The following is an 18833-nucleotide window of genomic DNA, read 5'->3' on the forward strand; positions in this document are numbered from 1 at the left end:
TAAAAGCCAAAGCAAAGAGGCCTAGAATACATTTTTTATTGGACTTTCTTTGACTTCTTTTTCGGTAAAAAGGAATTAATTTTATAGCACTGTATCTGTATGACAGTAAACCCAACGATTTGCATTATGGTTTCTTTTTACTTATAAAACGTGCCAACTCAAAGTTCACTACTCCTATCTTATTATTATCGGTGCAACCGGGTCGTTTGTTTTCTGTCTCATGCGCAAAAGCTGTTTGAGGGAATGCTTCAGCGAGATGCAGAACACAAATGGATTAGTACGCTTAATGACTGCACCAAATATGGTAGCCATTCTGAAGCCTTATCCCTTTTCATTCAGAAGCTGCGCTGTTCATCCAGTTTTGGACTTCATCACCAAGTTTTTGCGGCCGTTCTTAAATCTTGCGCTGCCCTTCGGACCACCGGTTTGGGAAGGGCTTTCCACAGTTGTATACTGAAACTGGGGCATATCTATTGCCACTCCGTCTCCAAATCACTGCTTAACATGTATGCTAAGTCTGGAGCTCTCCCTGATTGTCAGAAATTATTCAGACAAATGCCAACGTCCGATCCTGTGGTTTGGAACATTGTCTTCTCCGGGTTGTCGGGTTATCGGGAATATGATGATCAAGTGCTCCATTTGTTTAATTCAATGCGCGTTTCCAATGAAGTAAAGCCAAATCTTGTTACATTTGCTATTGCTCTTCCTGTGTATGCTCGGTTAGGAGATATAGATAGTGGGAAGATTCTGCATTCGCACGCGATAAAGTCTGGATTGGTGGCACATACACTTGTTGGGAATGCATTAATAACGATGTACGCAAAATGTGGACTAGTAAAACAAGATGCTTTTGCCGCTTTCTGTGGCATTTATGACAAAGATGTTGTCTCGTGGAATGCAATCATTGCAGGTTTTTCTGAGAATAATTTATTGGATGACGCGTTTAGATTGTTCAGGGAGATGCTGAAAGGGCCCATAGCACCTAATGATTCAACAATTGTGAATATTCTATCTGTTTGCTCTTCTTTCACTAAGAATGTTGCCTGCTATTTGGGGAAGGAAATTCATTGTTTTTTACTGAGAAGGACCGAGATGGGAGGAGATGTTTCTGTCTGCAATGCCTTGGCGAGCTTCTATTTGAGAGTTGGGCACATAGATAAAGCTGAATCCGTGTTCCAAAAGATGGAATCAAGAGATTTGGTTTCCTGGAATGCTATTATTGCCGGTTATGTGGCAAATGGTTATTGGTTGAGAGCTTTGGATTTGTTTCAAGAATTACTCTCTGCAAGGATGTTTGAGCCAAATTCTGCTACCCTTGTCAGCGTTCTTTCTGCCTGTGCACACTTAAAGAATCTCCAGGTAGGAAAAGTGATCCACGGGTATATTCTTCGGCATTCTAGCTTATATGCAAATACACCAGTGTCAAATGCCCTTGTTAGTTTCTATGCAAAATGTAATGACATAGGAGCTGCATATCAGACATTTTTGATGATTCCTTGGAGAGACTTGATTTCATGGAATTCTATTCTTGATGCCTTTGCAGAGTGTGCATCTGATGCTCAGTTTCAAGGGCATTTAAACTGTATGCTGGGAGAAGGATTTAGGCCAGACTTCATCACTATCTTAGCCATAATACGGTTTTGCATCCATGTTTCAAGTCCTGTAAAAGTTAAAGAAATTCATAGCTATTGCCTCAAGGCTGCTATGTTACTAGGTGATAATGAACCTACTGTTGTAAATGCCATAATTGACGCATATGCCAAATGTGGTAAAATTGGATATGCTTCCAGGATTTTTCAGAATTTATCAAGAAAAAATTTGGTTACATTCAATTCGATGATCTCAGGTTACGTGATTTCTGGATCATATGATGATGCATTTATGATATTTAATGAGATGGCTATAAGGGATCTCACCTCGTGGAATTTGATGGTACAAGCATGTGCTGAAAATGATTGTCACCGTCAAGCTCTCAGCCTTTTCCTTGAGTTACAAGCTCAGAGAATGAGGCCTAATGCAATGACTGTTATGAGTATCCTTCCAGTATGTGCTGAAATGGCCTCTGTTTACTTGTTGAGGCAGTGTCATGGTTATGCTATAAGAGCTTGTTATCAAGATGCTCAATTAACTGGAGCTCTTATAGATGTATATGCAAAATGTGGTAGCATAAGGAGTGCTCATAAGCTTTTCCATTTAGCTCCTGTTAAGGATCTGGTTATGTTCACTTCAATGATTGGTGGGTATGCAATGCATGGTATGGGAAGAGAAGCACTTTGCCTTTTCTCTTGTATGCTTGAGTTGGGGTTGAAGCCTGATCATGTTATCATTACTGCAATTCTGTCCTCTTGCAGTCATGCTGGCCTGGTAAATGAAGGGTTGAAAATATTTGATTCACTAGAGACTGCTTATGGGATGAAACCAAGCATTGAACAATATTCTTGCATTGTTGATCTTCTAGCTCGAGGAGGATGTATCAATGATGCATATTCTTTGGTTGCTGGAATGTCTGTTGAAGCTAATGCTAATGTGTGGGGTGCATTGTTGGGTGCCTGTAGGACTCATCACGAGGTGGGATTAGGTTGTGTCGTCGCCGACCATCTCTTTCAAGTTGAAGCTAGTAATGTTGGGAACTATGTGGTAATTTCAAACCTATATGCAGCAGATGCTAGATGGGATAGTGTCATGGAGGTGAGAAAATTGATGAGAACAAGAGATTTGAAAAAATCTGCAGGATGCAGCTGGATTGAGGTGGAGAAGAGAAATAGCGTCTTCATAGCTGGAGACTGTTTTCATCCTAAGAGAGAAATAATCTATAGTACTATAAGTACCTTGGATCAACAAATGAAGGAGCCATTTCTGTTTGATGAGATCAATATGTTCATGTATAGCATTTAGAGCCTCATAACTGAAGGATAATGCCACTAAAATGTCAATAACCTTCAATGTTATTGGTCAAGATCTTGACAGACTGAGCGCTTTTGTTGTTTTTGTGGTAAGAGCATTTTACTTCAGTGGATGAGACCCATTGGAGCCTCAACTGAATCTTGTCTTAGTGGTTCAAATTGATATTCCTCCTTCAACAAATGAATTGGACAGAAGCAGCCCAGGGCCGAAGATTTCAGTTAACTATTGGAATTGATATTTTTGCATCTACTGTGATTTAGATAACTTGAAATGAATTATTTGACTTTCTATATACCGTTGTTGACTTATTGTACTTTTTCTTTTTTGAAGGTGATTTTCCAGTGAGAAGGACCAAGACAGTTTGGACTACTTATTCATTTTTGTTTCTGAAGTTGAAAGAGTCCATAAGCTACTAACATGCTATGCCTTCTTAAGGAGAAGGGATCTTCTTTGTTCAATGTGTGAAATAGTAAGTTGAATGCTTCAAGTTAGATATCTTTTTGATGTTCAATATCTGAAAATTGTGTATCGTTTCTGCATAAGCTCAATATATATGAAAGTTAAAATTTCTAATAATGTTCAGTGTGCTAAAGTGGTCTCTCTCACTAGTTTGTAACTTCAGAAATATCAGGTTCATCATACACCCAATTTTCTTCTCTCATGTCACTGTATATCTGAAGTTTTCTTTTTCCTCTTCATCTGTATCATGACCTTAGAATTTTCTAATTTCCTTGGTCGTCATGTCCAGATTAATAATCATAACTGCATCTTATATATGAGTAGTGTCAAATTCAGTCGGTGTTAAGTGACTGAAGTTTTACTTGAAGAAATCTTGAAAGTGTGCGAATCAGAAAAAGATGCTAAATATAAATTCAAGATTAAGTTTAAGAAAACCAGAAAATATGGTATCCCTCCAATGCCGGACTGATTTATGAAGCTATCATGCTAATATTGTTACCATCAAGTTCTATTTTATGTTTCCTTAAGATAGGAAGCTTTGGTATCATTAGTTTTTTATTTTCTTCTAGTGTTGACTTTTTTTAATCTATTTTAGATATTATCAAGTTGTCGTTTAAGGTAAGAAGTTTTTGGCATTATTTTAATGTTATATTCCTGGGGTCAAAACGACTCCTGCTATTCAGGTGATTCTGATTTGCTAGGAACTATTTGTATGAGCCTAATGGACTCACTTTAGCCTTTAGTTTTAGTTGAGGAGTAATTTTGCAATTTGAATCTCAGCCTGAACCTGCTTCATCAACTAGGGCTTAAGATTTAGCGTTTAGGACTAAACTATTTAAACCCAAACCTTAAATCTTGAATCCTAAACCAGGCCATTTAAGTTGAAAACTCCTATTTGGGAGGGTACTTAAAAATGCTTTTTTCTTCATAAATTTAATGTTTAAATGATAAATGGGGATTTTTAAAAATGAAAACCAAGAAGATATGTTAGTAAATTCTTAAGTGGTTCCTTTTCCTCTTTTTTCAGCTCTCAAGAATGCAATAGTGACTAAAATGCATTATTATACTGAAATGCTCAACATGAAAAGATTTCAATTGCCAAACCTTAAACCCCGAGTCTCATTAGCAGGATACAAAATCTCTACATTTCAATCACCAAAAGTTAGTTAACCTTAAAACCAAGTATTTGTAGCTGACTCCCTAAAATCTAACCTCAATAAGAAATACCAATTGTGAATCTAATTATTTCAATAATTCGTGGGTCCATATAAAATTTAAGTAGATTGAAAAATTCATGGTTGGCTTGGGACTTGGAATTCAATAATTGTACAATGTTGGAGAAAGAATTGTAGTCGATACGAGAAGCTAACAAATGACAATTAAATGCATAAAAATGTTCAAAGTAATTAAACAAATCTATAAATAATTAATTAGTCAAGAACCATGATCCTGTTCCACACCATCAGTAGTCATTTTCTCTATCATAACTAGAAATTGTAGTACGGTTCTGTTGAAGATGGCTTCCATGCAGACCAAGGCAGTTCGAGGCATGCAACTTGCAGCTAGAGCATATGCTGCTGTTTTGTTATTTTTCAGCTAATGTTTTGTTGCTTAGTTAGATTTAAACTAAGTTAGTGAAATGCTTGATGTAATTAGGTTTGATAGATTGATAAATCAGCTTTACCAAGAGTGCAAGTAAGGTTTTATAAGTTTCAAGACTTAGTTAGTGGAGTTAGGTATGTCTTTAGGTAATATTTCTCATTTTGACAAGCTGATTGCTTGGTATATGTAATGGCATTGTGCTTTCATTGTAATGTAACGAAATCTTTCAGAAAAATTCTTCTTTTTTTGGTCTTTACTTAAGCATTTTGTTCACAAAGCTTTGGTTGAATTTTCTTGTTTGTTCAGCAAGACATCGAAACTTAAAGCTTAAGTTTCTGTGAAATTCTCTTATTCTATTTCCTTAGTTCCTACAATTGGTATCAAGAGCTGATTTCTTAGAGGGCCTTTCTCTTTTCAATCCTTAAAAATGATGTCTTCATCTGAATCTCCTCCAGCTCCACTATCAGTGTTCAATGGTGAAGGCTACCACATTTGGGTAGTGAAAATGAAGACTTACCTACAGTCATTTGACTTGTGGGAGGTTGTTAATGCTAATGTTGAACCACCACCCTTAAGAGCTAACCCCACGGTAGCTCAGATCAAACAACACTCTAATGATAGAGCCAAGAGATAGAAGGCAATGTCTTACATTCAGAACACTGTGTCAGACTTGATTTTCACAAGGATTATGGCTTATGAGTCTCCAAAATAGGCTTGAGATAGGCTCAAGGAGGAGTTTCAAGGAATTGAAAGAACAAGACAACAACAACTCTTGAATTTGAGATAAGACTTTAAAAATTTGAAGATGAAGGAATCAGAAATAGTTAAGCAATATTCAGACAGAATTATGTTTGTTGTGAACAACATCAGATTACTTGGGGACCAATTTAGTAAAGCTAGAATAGTGGAAAAGATTATTTCAACATTACCTGAAAGATATGAAGCCAAAATCTCCTCCCTTGAAGACTTAAGAGATCTGTCAAACATCTCTTTCACTAAGCTAATCACTGCCCTTTATGCTCAGGAACAAAGAAGAGCTAGCAGATAGGAAGAACATCAAGAAGGTGCCTTCCAAGCCAAGAGCAGACCAACCTCGAGCTCCTCTAGCTATAAAGGGAAGAAGACTTGGTCAGACAAGCCTAGAAGAGATGGAGCAAGAAGAAGATAACCACCTTGCTCACATTGTAAAAGGCTTAGCCATCCAGAAGCAAATTGCTGGTTCAAACCTGATGTGCAGTGCAAAATTTGCAAACAAATGGGCCATGTTGAGAAGGTTTGTAAAAACAAAGGCAAGCATAAGCAAAACCAGCCTCAATAGCCTAGAGCTGAAGCTCAAGTGGTAGAAGAAGGTTGTGATCAAGAAGAACAAGCCTTTGCTGTCTCCTGCTTAGCCACCAGAAGAAAAACCACAAAAGGGTGGCTGATTGACAGTGGTTGCACAAAGCACATGACACATAAAGATACTATTTTCAAAAGCATTGCCAGATCCTTCAACACAAGGGCAAAAATGGGCAATGGATATTACATTAAAGCAGAAGGCAAGGGAGATGTGTTGATTGACACTCCTACAGGTACCAAACTTGTTTCTAATGTTCTGCTAGTACCTGAAATTGATAGAAATCTGCTTAGTATTACTCAGTTGTTAGAAAAGGGATACTCTGTAGTTTTTAAAGGCAAAGAGTGCCTGATTAGTGATCCAAGTAGATCCAAGCTCATGTCAGTAACCATGATTGACAGAAGCTTTATTGTTGATTGGAACAAGAAGTTAGTTTGTGCCTACACAACTACTTTAAATGAATTCAAGCTGTGGCACAAAAGGTTGAGCCATGTCAACTATAAGTCTCTAGTTCAGTTGACCAAAAGGGACTTGGTTGAAAACTTCACAAAATCAGTCAAAAAGGAATATGTTTGTGAAGTGTGTCAGTTAGGAAAGCAAGTTAGACTACCATTTCCTTTGAATAAGGCCTGAAGAGCCTCTGAAAAGCTGCAGTTAGTCCACATTGATGTCTGTGACCCTATGAAGACACAGTCCTTGAATGGTAGCAGGTACTTCATTCTTTTCATTGATGATTACGCAATGTTCTGCTGGGTTTACTTTCTAAAGCTCAAGTCAGAAGTGGCCTCAGTGTTTTGGAAATTCAAGGTTGCAGCAGAAACATAATTAGGTTGCAAGCTCAAGACATTAAGGTCAGACAATGGCACAGAGTACACTTCAGCAATGTTTCAAAGCTTTTGTGATGAAACAGGCATTAAACACCAGCTCACAAACACCTATACACCTTAGCAAAATGGTGTCAGTGAGAGGAAGAATCGAACTTTGATGGATATGGCTAGATGCTTGAGAGAAATTTGCCTAAGACTTTTTGGGTTGAGGCAGTAAACATTGTAGTCTATCTTCAAAATAGGATACCAACCAAGGCTTTGCTTCAAAAAACATCATTTGAGGCCTAGTTTGGGTTCAAGCCATCAGTTGCTCACCCGAAGATCTTTGGCTGCATTTGTTATGCTTACATTCTTGTAATCAAGAGGGACAAGTTGGCAAAAAAGGCTCAGCCTGACATTCTAGTTGGCTATAGCAGTGTCAAAAAGGGCTACAGGATTTTGGATCCCACAACTTACAAAGTCTTTATGAGCAAATATGTTGTGTTTAATGAAAGATCAAGCTGGAATTGGGACAAAAGTGAACCTGAAAGTACTGTTGAAGACCTGGTGATAGAGCAGATTGATGTTGATCAAAATGATCCTAAAATGGACATTGATCATGAACCAGTTAGGGGAACTAAACCACTAAGTGAAATATATGAGAGGGCAGATGCGGCTACTGTGGAACCAACATGTTTTGAAGAAGCTCAAGCTCAAGAAGGATGGAGGCAAGCCATGCTTGATGAAATGAGCATGATACACAAAAATCAGACTTGGGACTTAGTTGCAAAGGCCAACAAATAGGAAGGTAGGAGTAAAATGGGTATTTCAAGCTAAGCACAATATTGATGGAACTTTAAACAAGCTGAAGGCAAGGTTAGTAGTGAAGGAATTCAGTCAGATGTATGAGATTAATTACATTGAGACATTTGCACCAGTATCTAGACTTGACACTTAGGGGTGTTCATTCGGTTAACCGACCTGAAATAGCAATAACCGAATTAACTGACCTTTCAAAATTTTTAACCGTTAACCGAACCAAAATTTTTTTAAAAAAATTAACCGAATCGAAACTTTTTCGGTTAATTCGGTCGGTTAACCGAATTACCGAAAATTATATGTTTTTTTATTTTTGGTTAAAAATTAACCGAATTCACCAAATTAACCGAATTACCCGAATTACTCGAATTACCCGAATTAATCGAATTACTCGAATTAACCTAATTGAATCATACATAATTAAATTATTTTTAGACTTTTATACTTTAGTTTTAGTTTTAGTTTTAGAATTTTATTTTTATTTATTAAATTATTTGTAATTTTTATGATTGAGTTGGGTTGGGTAATTAGATTGGGTAATTGGATTGAATTGAATACTTGAGTTTGGATTGAGTTTAGGTGAATAGTGGGCCTATTTATATATTATAATTTTATTTATTAATTTTTCGGTTAAACCTAAAAAATTCGGTTAACCGACCGGTTTCGAACCGAATTAATCGTTAACCAAAAAATTAAAAAATAATTAACCGACCCCCGACCGAAAAAATTCGGTTAACCGACCGATTAATCGAATTCAGTCGGTTAACTAAATTTTTTCGGTTTTACCCGAATTTTGCACACCCCTATTGACACTATCAAATTACTGGTTGCATTGGCTGCAAAAAAGCAGTGGAAAATACATCAACTTGATGTAAAATCTACTTTCCACAATGGCTTTCTTGATGAGAAAATATTTGTAGAACAACCAGAAGATTTTAAGGTTGCTAGTGAAGAAGACAAGGTATTAAAGCTAAGAAAAGCCTTGTATGGCTTAAAACAGGCACCAAGGGCCTGGTATAACAGAATCGACACCTACCTAGTAAGCTTGAGGTTCGAGAGAAGTATCAGTGAGCCAACACTTTATGTGAAGAAGGAAGGTGATGAAACACTGCTTATAATCTCCTTGTATGTGGATGATTTGCTGGTGACATGAGAAAACAATGCTATGCTGACTGATTTTAAAGGCAAAATGGAGAGCATATTTGAGATGCCAGATTTAGGAGAAATGACCTATTTCCTTGGTATGGAGGTATTTCAGATTGAACAAGGAATTTTCTTAAACCAAAAGGCTTTTTCTTTGAAAATTCTGAACAGGTTCTCCAAGCTAAACTGTAAAGCAACCAGTATACCAGTTGCTATTGGAGAAAAGTTGTCAAGCCAGGGTGATTTCGAGAAGGCAGCTGAATCAACATACAAGTGTCATGGGTTGCGCATGGGAGCCCGCAACCATGACACATTCGTGTGATCCATCAAGTGGGAAGGAGGTCATTTGGCCCGATCGGACTGACCCATTGCTTGAAGAGATTGAAGGCCCATCTACAAGCTCGTCACATATGGAAACATAATCTTCGAAGATATACAATCGTAGATTTGATATGTAATCTTAGGAGATATGATTTTGTAAATCTTAGAGATTTGATTTGTAGATACCATTCGATCTTAGCCATTCATGTACTTGATCTGTACCGTTGGATTTGGGGAGGCTCTACTATAAATAGAGGCCTCTCCCCTCAATGTACTTCACTTGAGTTTTGAGGAATAATAAGAGTTCTTGAGAGTATTCACTCAAACATTATTCTCTCTTGTGTTCTTGATATTTCGTGGCTTGTTCTTATTTCGTTCTTCGTTCGCCTTTTTTTGATCTTTGAGTTGCTTTCGTTTGTGTTGGTTTTCAAAGGGGAATTCTATTGAATCCTCAAACCGTGGGAGTTAGGCTGACTTAGGCGTTTTTGAAGCAAGAAACTGCCTAAGGCCGCACGGATTGTGAGGCAAAAATCCTAAGTCCGTGACAGTTGGTATCAGAGCCAGTCTTTCGAAAGCACTATTGAAGGATGTCGAGAGAAGTTGGTGAGAATGAGCCAATGGAGACCCGTGGGAGGGCCAAGAAGGCTAGTCGATCGAGGGACATGTTGTCGAGCTTGGAAAATCGAGTGGTCAATCTCGAGGAGTCTGTTGGTGACATGAGGGAGACACTCGAAGTGGTCCTAACCCGTATGGAGGAACTGAGGGAAGACAGCAAGGTATTCGTGCTGGACACTCTTAGATCCACTTCGGACAAGCTGACGGTAAGGGACGAAGCTCTTGAGGCCCTGGTGACTGCCATGAAAGAGGAGATTGCTGAGCTTAAGGGGGAGCTCACAATTTGTAAGGTCGCTCTGGGAAATGGGATGTTGACTTCAGGACCGAAGCAACGTCATGTAGATGTTCCAAAACCCGAGAAGTTCAAGGGGGCTAGGTCTGCAAGAGAAGTGGATAACTTCCTGTGGGAATTGGAGCAATATTTTCGAGCAATGGGCATTGAGGATGATGCCACTAAGGTAAACACTGCTTCAATTTACTTTACTGATGTTGCTCTCTTATGGTGGCGACGTAGGTCCACGGATGAGAGACGTGGAGGAACGGCCATTGGGACTTGGGAGGAGTTCCAAGGAGAGTTAAAGAAGTAGTTTTATCCGCAGCATGCTGAAAAGGAGGCTCGTGCTAAGTTGCGTCGGCTTACGCAACAAGGCACTGTTTGAGATTATGTGCGGGAGTTTAGTGAGCTGATGCTTCAGATCTCAGACTTGAATGAGAAGGAAGCATTTTATATGTTTGAGGATGGGCTAAGAATGTGGGCTAAGCAAGAGTTGCGCCGCCTAGGCATCACCGATTTGACCGTAGCTATGGCTGAGGCAGAGAACTTCTACGAAGCTGGTGGGAGAAAGTTTGATAATATTGATGCTTCCAAACCCAAGCCAAGACCCAAAGGCAATGGTGGGGGAGACAAAGAACAAACAGAAAGGAGTGGCGAAGCCCCAAGGACTTATAATGGTAGACCAGGAGATAAGAAAGAGCCAATGAGATGCTTTCTTTGCCAAGGTCCACATAGGTTGAGTTTTTGTCCAAAGAGGGCCGCTTTCAATGCTATGGAAGCACGCGAAGAGGCCAATCCTGACACCAAGAGTCTTGGTACGATATTGGGCGGTGTTGAAGACAAGACGAGTAATGGGCTGATGTTTGTGGACATCATTGTGGCAGACAGAAAATTGAATGCCCTTGTTGATACTGGTGCATCTGATTTGTTCATGTCTAAAGAGATGGCGAAGGAACTCGGTCTCAAAGTGGAGGAAGATTCGGGTCGAATAAAAACGGTGAACTCAGAAAGTATTCCCATAACGGGTGTGGCTAAAGGGGTGGAACTTAAACTTGGCGAGTGGACAGGCAAGGCAACCATTAAGGTAATCCCACTTGATGATTATGATTTTGTGGTAGGATTGAGTTTGTTTGACCGATTTAATGCGTATATTCATCCTTCCGAGAACTACATGATGATCTCTGATTCGAACCATCGTTATATGGTGCGAATGAAAAGAAAGGGAAACATGGAAGGCAAAACATTGTCGGCAATCCAATTTGCCAAAGGAGTACGTAGAAACGAAGTCTCCTATTTAGCCACCTTAAGGAACAATGTGGAGGAGAAATTCGAGGGGGAAATCCCAAAGGAAGTGAAGCAGCTGTTGCAGTCTTTTCAAGATGTAATGCCCACAGAGTTGCCCAAGACATTGCCACCAAAGAGGGAGGTGAATCACAAGATTGAGTTGTTGCCTAATACTGAGCCACCAGCAAGGGCACCATATCGAATGTCTCCGCCTGAGTTGGAGGAATTGAGGAAGCAGTTAAGGGAACTTTTAGATGCCGGGTTCATTAAACCTTCCAAAGCCCCATTTGGAGCGTCGATGTTATTCTAAAGGAAGCATGATGGGTCTTTAAGATTGTGCATTGACTATAGGGCCTTAAACAAGATCACTGTGAAGAACAGATATCCCATTCCTCTCATTGTAGATTTGTTCGATCAACTTGGTAGCGCGAGATGGTTTACTAAGTTGGATTTGCGATCGGGGTACTACCAAGTGAGAGTAGCCGAAGGGGATGAGCCCAAAACAGCCTGTGTGACTCGGTATGGGTCTTTTGAATTCTTGGTGATGCCGTTCGGGTTGACAAATGCTCCGGCAACATTTTGCACCCTAATGAATAAGGTATTACAACCTTTCTTAGATCGCTTTGTGGTTGTTTATCTTGACGACATTGTGGTGTATAGTAAGACGCTTGAGGAGCACGTTGGACATCTGAGGGAGGTGTTCCAAGTCCTACGGGAAAATGAGCTGTATGTCAAAGAGGAAAAATGCTCATTTGCCCAACGAGTGGTGCCTTTTCTTGGCCATATTGTAGGAGGTGGCATGATCCGAATGGATGCAAGCAAAGTCCGAGCAATTTCCGATTGGGAGCCACCAACCAAGATAACGGAATTGCGGTCCTTTCTTGGTTTAGCAAACTACTATCGACGTTTCATTGAAGGCTACTCCAAGATCACTACACCTTTGACGGACTTGTTGAAAAAGGGCAAAGTATGGGACTGGGACTCTCGGTGTGAGAAAGTTTTTGACCAAGTAAAGCAAGCAATGGTGAGTGAACCTGTACTTGCTTTACCGGATTTTACAAAGGCGTATGAGGTACGCACGGATGCTTCAGACTATGCAATTGGGGGAGTATTGATGCAAGAAGGGCATCCAATTGCTTTCGAGAGTCGAAAGCTGAATGAGACAGAACGGAGATACACGGTCCAAGAAAAAGAGATGACTGTTGTGGTGCATTGTTTGCGCACATGGAGGCACTATTTGCTGGGTTCCAGGTTTGTGGTATTCACTGATAATGTTGCAAATAGTTATTTCCTAACCCAGAAAAAGTTGTCCCCCAAACAGGCTCGTTGGCAGGTTTTCCTAGCAGAGTTTGATTTTAGCATGGAGTACAACCCGGGGAGTGCCAACATTGTAGCTGATGCTCTTAGCCGAAAGATGGAATTTGCAACGATAAGCCAACCCAATAGTCCCTTATTGGAGCGCATTCAAGAAGGGTTGTCCCACGATTCCACGGCCAAAAATTTGATTGAGCTTGCTAAAGAGGGAAAAACGAGGCGATTTTGGCTCGAGGGAGAATTACTATACACTCAAGGACAACGTCTATATGTGCCCCAACATGGGAACTTACGAAAGGAAGTCATGAAGGAATGTCATGATTCAAGATGGGCTGGACATCCAGGCATGCACCGCACTTTGGCTCTCTTGGAGGATCGATTTTATTGGCCTCACATGAGTGACGATGTGGAGACTTATGTGAAAACTTGTTTGGTGTGCCAACAAGATAAAATCGAGTTGAAGGCTCCTGCTGGGTTGCTACAGCCTTTACCTATTCCGGAGTGCCCGTGGGAGAGTTTATCCATGGACTTTATTGTAGGTTTGCCTAAATCTGATGGATTTGCAAGCATTTTTGTTGTGGTGGACAGGTTTTCGAAGTATGCAACTTTTATCCCCACAACCAAGGAGTGTCCTGCTGAGGAGGCTGCTCGCTTGTTTCTTAGACATGTGGTGAAGTATTGGGGAGTGCCACAATCTATCATTAGTGATCGAGATGGGCGATTCACGGGACGATTTTGGACGGAGTTGTTCAAGTTAATGGGCTCGAACTTAAACTTTTCAACCAGCATGCATCCACAAACCGATGGGCAAACTGAACGAGTGAACGCGTTGTTGGAGATATATCTACGGCACTATGTGAGTGCCACACAAAGGGACTGGCCAAAGTTGCTGGATGTGGCTCAGTTTTCTTACAATTTGCAAAGAAGTGGGGCGACAAACCAGAGTCCGTTCGAGATAGTGACAGGACAACAGCCACTTACACCCAATGCTGTTGCGACTCGTTATGGGGGACCGAATCCAGCAGCCTATCGATTTGCGAGAGATTGGCAAGAGCAAAATGATTTGGCTAGAGCTTGTCTTCACAAGGCAAGTAAGCGCAATAAGAAATGGGCGGATCAGAATCGAAGAGATGTGCAATATCAGGTTGGTGACTCCGTCCTTGCTAAACTGCACCAGATTTTGCGACACAATGGGTTGCATAAAGGGCTTGTTCGACGTTATGAGGGCCCGTTCTGAGTTTTGAAGAAGGTAGGCAAGGTGGCCTACAAGCTTGAGTTGCCTGAAAAACTCAAACTCCATCCAGTGTTTCATGTGAGTATGCTTAAGCCATTCCATGAAGATGGAGAAGACCCAAACTGAAACAAGTCCAAACGAGCACCGATGGGGGCAAAAACCGCCTATGATAGAGAAGTGGAGAACATAGAGGGGGATCGTGTGATTAGACGAAAGTACTATCGACCGCGGCATGAATACCTAGTCCGATGGAAGGGATTCCCTGATAGTGAGACAAGTTGGGAACCCGCTGAAGCCTTGTGGCAATTTCAAGACAAGATAGATCGTTACCATGCGAAGGATGCAACGAGGACGTCGCTAGATTCGGTGGGGGAGAATGTCACGGGTTGCGCATGGGAGCCCGCAACCATGACACATTCGTGTGATCCATCAAGTGGGAAGGAGGTCATTTGGCCCGATCGGACTGACCCATTGTTTGAAGAGATTGAAGGCCCATCTACAAGCTCGTCACATATGGAAACATAATCTTCGAAGATATACAATCGTAGATTTGATATGTAATCTTAGGAGATATGATTTTGTAAATCTTAGAGATTTGATTTGTAGATACCATTCGATCTTAGCCATTCATGTACTTGATCTGTACCGTTGGATTTGGGGAGGCTCTACTATAAATAGAGGCCTCTCCCCTCAATGTACTTCACTTGAGTTTTGAGGAATAATAAGAGTTCTTGAGAGTATTCACTCAAACATTATTCTCTCTTGTGTTCTTGATATTTCGTGGCTTGTTCTTATTTCGTTCTTCGTTCGCCTTTGTTTGATCTTTGAGTTGCTTTCGTTTGTGTTGGTTTTCAAAGGGGAATTCTATTGAATCCTCAAACCGTGGGAGTTAGGCTGACTTAGGCGTTTTTGAAGCAAGAAACTGCCTAAGGCCGCACGGATTGTGAGGCAAAAATCCTAAGTCCGTGACACAAGAGCTTAGTTGGATGCCTGCTGTACTTGACAGCCACAAGACTAGGCATAATGTTTGCAGTCAGTCTCCTGTCCAAGTTCATGCATTGTTGCAATGTGAACCATTTTCAAGTTGGTAAGAGAGTTTTCAGGTACATCAAAGGTACTCTGAGCTTTGGAATGATGTTTACCAAGGTTGACAGCATGAAGCTCTTTAGTTTTGCTGGCAGTGACTGGGCAAGATCAATAGATGATATGAAAAGCACCTCAGGGTATATGTTTACCCTTGGTTCAACCATTTTTTGTTGGAGTTCAAAGAAGCAAACTGTTGTTGCTCAATCCATAGCTGAGGCAGAGTATGTAGCAGCTGTAGGAGCTGTTAACGAAGCAATTTGTTTAAGGAAGATCATGGCAGACATGAACTTGCATCAAAGAGAAGCAACAGAGATCAGATGTGATAACCAATATGCTGTTGCAATTGTAAAGAATCCAATGTTTCATGGGAAAACAAAGCATTTTCTCCAGAAATCAGACTGGTTCATTGCAGTTTTGAAGATCAGTTAACTGATATCTTGATAAAGTCACTTTGTGTGTCAAGGTTCAAGAATTTGAGAGCCAAGTTGGGAGTTTGCAGCATGCAAGCCAAGGAGGAGTGTTGAAGATGGCTTCCATGCAGACCAAGGCAGTTCAAGGCATGCAAGTTGCAGCTAGAGCATATGCTGCTGTTTTGTTATTTTTCAGCTTAGGTTTTGTTGCTTAGTTAGATTTGAACTAAATTAGAGACATGCTTGATGTAATTATGTGCTGATAGATTGATAAATTAGCTTTACCAAGAGTGCAAGCAAGGTTTTATGAGTTTCAAGACTTAGTTAGTGGAGTTAGGTATGTCTTTAGGTAATATTTCTCATTTTGACAAGCTGATTGCTTGGTATATGTAATGGCATTGTGCTTTCATTGTAATGTAATGAAATCTTTCAGAAAAATTCTTCTTCTTTTGGTCCTTATTTAAGCATTTTGTTCACAAAGCTTTGGTTGAATTTTCTTGTTTGTTCAGCAAGACATCGAAGCTTAAAGCTTAAGTTTCTGTCAAATTCTCTTATTCTGTTTTCTTAGTTCCTACAGGTTCTCATCCTTCTAATCTCTAGTAGTTACTAATTCTTCAAAAAAAAAAAATAAAAGAGGAAAAAAACTGATTCTTGTTCATCATATAACCAGTTTTTTGTTAAATTTATCATATATATAGGGTTTTTTTTCTTTAGAAGTCTAAACATAATGCAGGATTCTAGAGAAAGAAACAATTTTTCAAGAAAAAAATGGTACATAAAAGTTTATAATGCAAATAATAAGGCATATTGATTACATATTTCTGATGGCAGGTAGAAGAGAAACATGGTGTGATTGAAAACAAATTACAACTTGCTTTGTTGAAGGGTGTATAGCTTTCTTGACCCTTCCATGACTCGGTAAATGCTTCGATTCTGCACTCCAATTTTATTGTTATTGAACATGTAGATCTTATGATCCTTCCATGAATGGATGCATCATTTAGAAGTTTTAGACATGACATGAAGTCAATTGATGAGGCAATTCGATTTACAAGTTTCATTGGTACCAACAGAGAAGTATAATTAGTTATTGAAAAATAAAATGTCGAATCATGCTTTATTCTTTGTTCTCGGAGATGTTAGAGGAAACAAAACAAGTAATTCTGGATCTGTTTTCCCTGCTCTTGACCGCGGTGATGGATGCAGATAGAAGCGTCTCTCTTTGATAGCTTTTTCTTCTTCTACCGTGTTCAGTTCGGTTTTTGTTAATTCTTCTATGTATTCATCTTCTAGAAAGGTTAGCTTGGAGAAAATTGTTGATGGAGTGCCTACTGGACTTGCGAGAAGATTCGAGCTTCCCGATCTTGACGGTGATGTAGTAGGTTTAAAGCTCAATGGGGGTTTAACTATCTCAAGTTTTGGCCTCATGCTTTGCCTTCTTTCATGGAGTTTTGAAATTGGCCTTTTTAAGCTTGGACCCTTCGTAGCTGCTCCTTGTGCCGGATCACTCTCTGATGGACCTGTTAACCGCTGCACAATCTCTTGGAAAGTGTTTGAGTCCGTCTGCACAAATGTTGTCAAGGGTTTACAAGGGGTCGCAGTCTGGCTTGCAGGTTTTTCCATTCGAACTCACTTTATACAAGCTTTTGTTTTGTCTCGTCAATGACCTGCAATAAGTTACCATTTGCAAATTTATTCGTCATTTATAGGGCATGCTATTGGAAATCAAACATTTTGAATTTAGTTCAAAAGATGGAATCGTTTGTGTATTTTCTTTTTATATATGAATAGTGATGAAGACATTTTGGGTATGTTTTCTATTATCTTAACATAGCTACCTTAACCTGTCTTCCCTCCATCAGCCACCACACCTATTTTCTCCGGTATTAGTCTAGTTTTTCATTTCTTTGTAGAACCATCTTGTCTACATACTTTTCATGCGAATAAGTGTACAGAAGATCTATTGTGATAGAAACCCCAAAAAATATATGTATGGCATCCAAAAGCATAAAGGGCATTGGTAATGATCTAATCTCAAACGTCGACAACAAATGTTACATTCAATGCACAGAGGCAGACCCGGGCCCCTAAAATGAAAAATTACTATTTAAGCTCTTTAATTAAAAAAAAACTTTAAATTAGTAAAAGTAAAATTACACTTTGGCCCCCTAAAATTATAAAAATTTGAGTTAATCCTTTAAAAATTATGAAGATAGAGACTATTAAAAATTAAAATTTCATTTAGCCCCCTAAAAATTTTCTGGCTTCGCCATTGTCAACACATTGCCACATAATGTAAATTATGTAATTCCATTAGGGGTATTTAAATGGTCGGTTCGATAATTAACTGAATCGAATTATTATTAACCGAATTACTCGAAACATAAAAATCTTTAATCGTTAATCGAATCGAAATTTTTTTCAAATATTTTAACCAAACCGAAATATTTTAGGCAACCGAATTAATCAAAATTTATATGTTTTTGTCTTTTGGTTAAAATAAGTATAAAACATAAAAAAATATATTACTAATGATCATTTTTTTAATAGTTCAAAAAAATATATTATATATTATTTATTTCAATTAATATAAAAAATAATAGTTCAAAAAATACATTGCTAATATAAAAAATATATTATATATAATATATATTATTTATTTTGGTTAATTTGGTTAATTACTCGATTTCGAATCGAATTAACCGATAACCGAAAATTTAAAAAATCATTAATCAACCTCAGACCGAACTAAATTCGACCACTAACCAATTAATTGAATTAGATCAATTCAATCAATTAATTCAATTTTAACTGAATTATTAACGCCATACCAAAGGTTAAAAGGTCAATTATTTATATATATATTAAGGTGGTAAAAATTTGTAGTGAGACTATTAGTGTAAAGATTTATATTCAAACCCTATATTAAAATCAATGCCTAAAAAGGTAGTAAAAGTCGTATGGTTTATCGAACGTGTAAATTGTTTCTGAATTTCCCTAAATTTGAGTTCTTCAAGAAGCCTAATCCCCCATTTGGGTAAACTTTTATTAGTTGGAGACTATTGCTTCTTCTTTCGATTTGAGACTATTGGAAGACTTCACATTTTTCAACATTATATAAAAATGCTAATACGAATTATTAATTTATAAAAGAAATTCTGTAAATATAAAATAATTAAAATATGATTATAAAATTAAAAAAAATAATAAATGTGAGATGAATATA

The 18833-nt window shown here is 38.8% G+C and overlaps 2 protein-coding genes across 4 annotated transcripts; one reads left to right on the forward strand and one right to left on the reverse strand.

Moving 5' to 3' along the window:
* Positions 1-24: 24 nt before the first annotated feature.
* Positions 25-17111, forward strand: LOC107914418 (putative pentatricopeptide repeat-containing protein At5g08490). 3 transcript variants are annotated; one of them, XM_041102136.1, is made up of 4 exons: positions 25-2992; positions 3235-3373; positions 16439-16525; positions 16901-17111. In XM_041102136.1, exon 1 carries the CDS (start codon positions 244-246, stop codon positions 2893-2895), a length of 2652 nt encoding a protein of 883 aa, XP_040958070.1. In that variant the 5' UTR covers positions 25-243; the 3' UTR covers positions 2896-2992; positions 3235-3373; positions 16439-16525; positions 16901-17111. The 3 variants fall into 3 exon arrangements, with proteins under 3 accessions (XP_040958070.1, XP_016698819.1, XP_040958069.1); XM_041102135.1 differs by having other exon boundaries at positions 244-3121; XM_016843330.2 differs by lacking the exons at positions 16439-16525; positions 16901-17111 and having other exon boundaries at positions 25-3121; positions 3235-3472.
* On the reverse strand, positions 16718-17230 carry LOC107888445 (VQ motif-containing protein 31). Its single transcript, XM_041102137.1, has one exon. It carries the CDS (start codon positions 17228-17230, stop codon positions 16718-16720), a length of 513 nt encoding a protein of 170 aa, XP_040958071.1.
* Between the last annotated feature and the right edge of the window lie 1603 nt (positions 17231-18833).

This window comes from Gossypium hirsutum, chromosome D10, assembly GCF_007990345.1.
Source record: "Gossypium hirsutum isolate 1008001.06 chromosome D10, Gossypium_hirsutum_v2.1, whole genome shotgun sequence".
Lineage (NCBI taxonomy): Eukaryota > Viridiplantae > Streptophyta > Magnoliopsida > Malvales > Malvaceae > Gossypium > Gossypium hirsutum.

Excerpts from the sequence above, each read along its gene's own strand:
- LOC107914418 (XM_041102136.1), top strand. The coding sequence starts at position 244 with ATGCTTCAGCGAGATGCAGAACACAAATGGATTAGTACGCTTAATGAC.
- LOC107888445 (XM_041102137.1), bottom strand. The coding sequence starts at position 17,230 with ATGGAAAAACCTGCAAGCCAGACTGCGACCCCTTGTAAACCCTTGACA.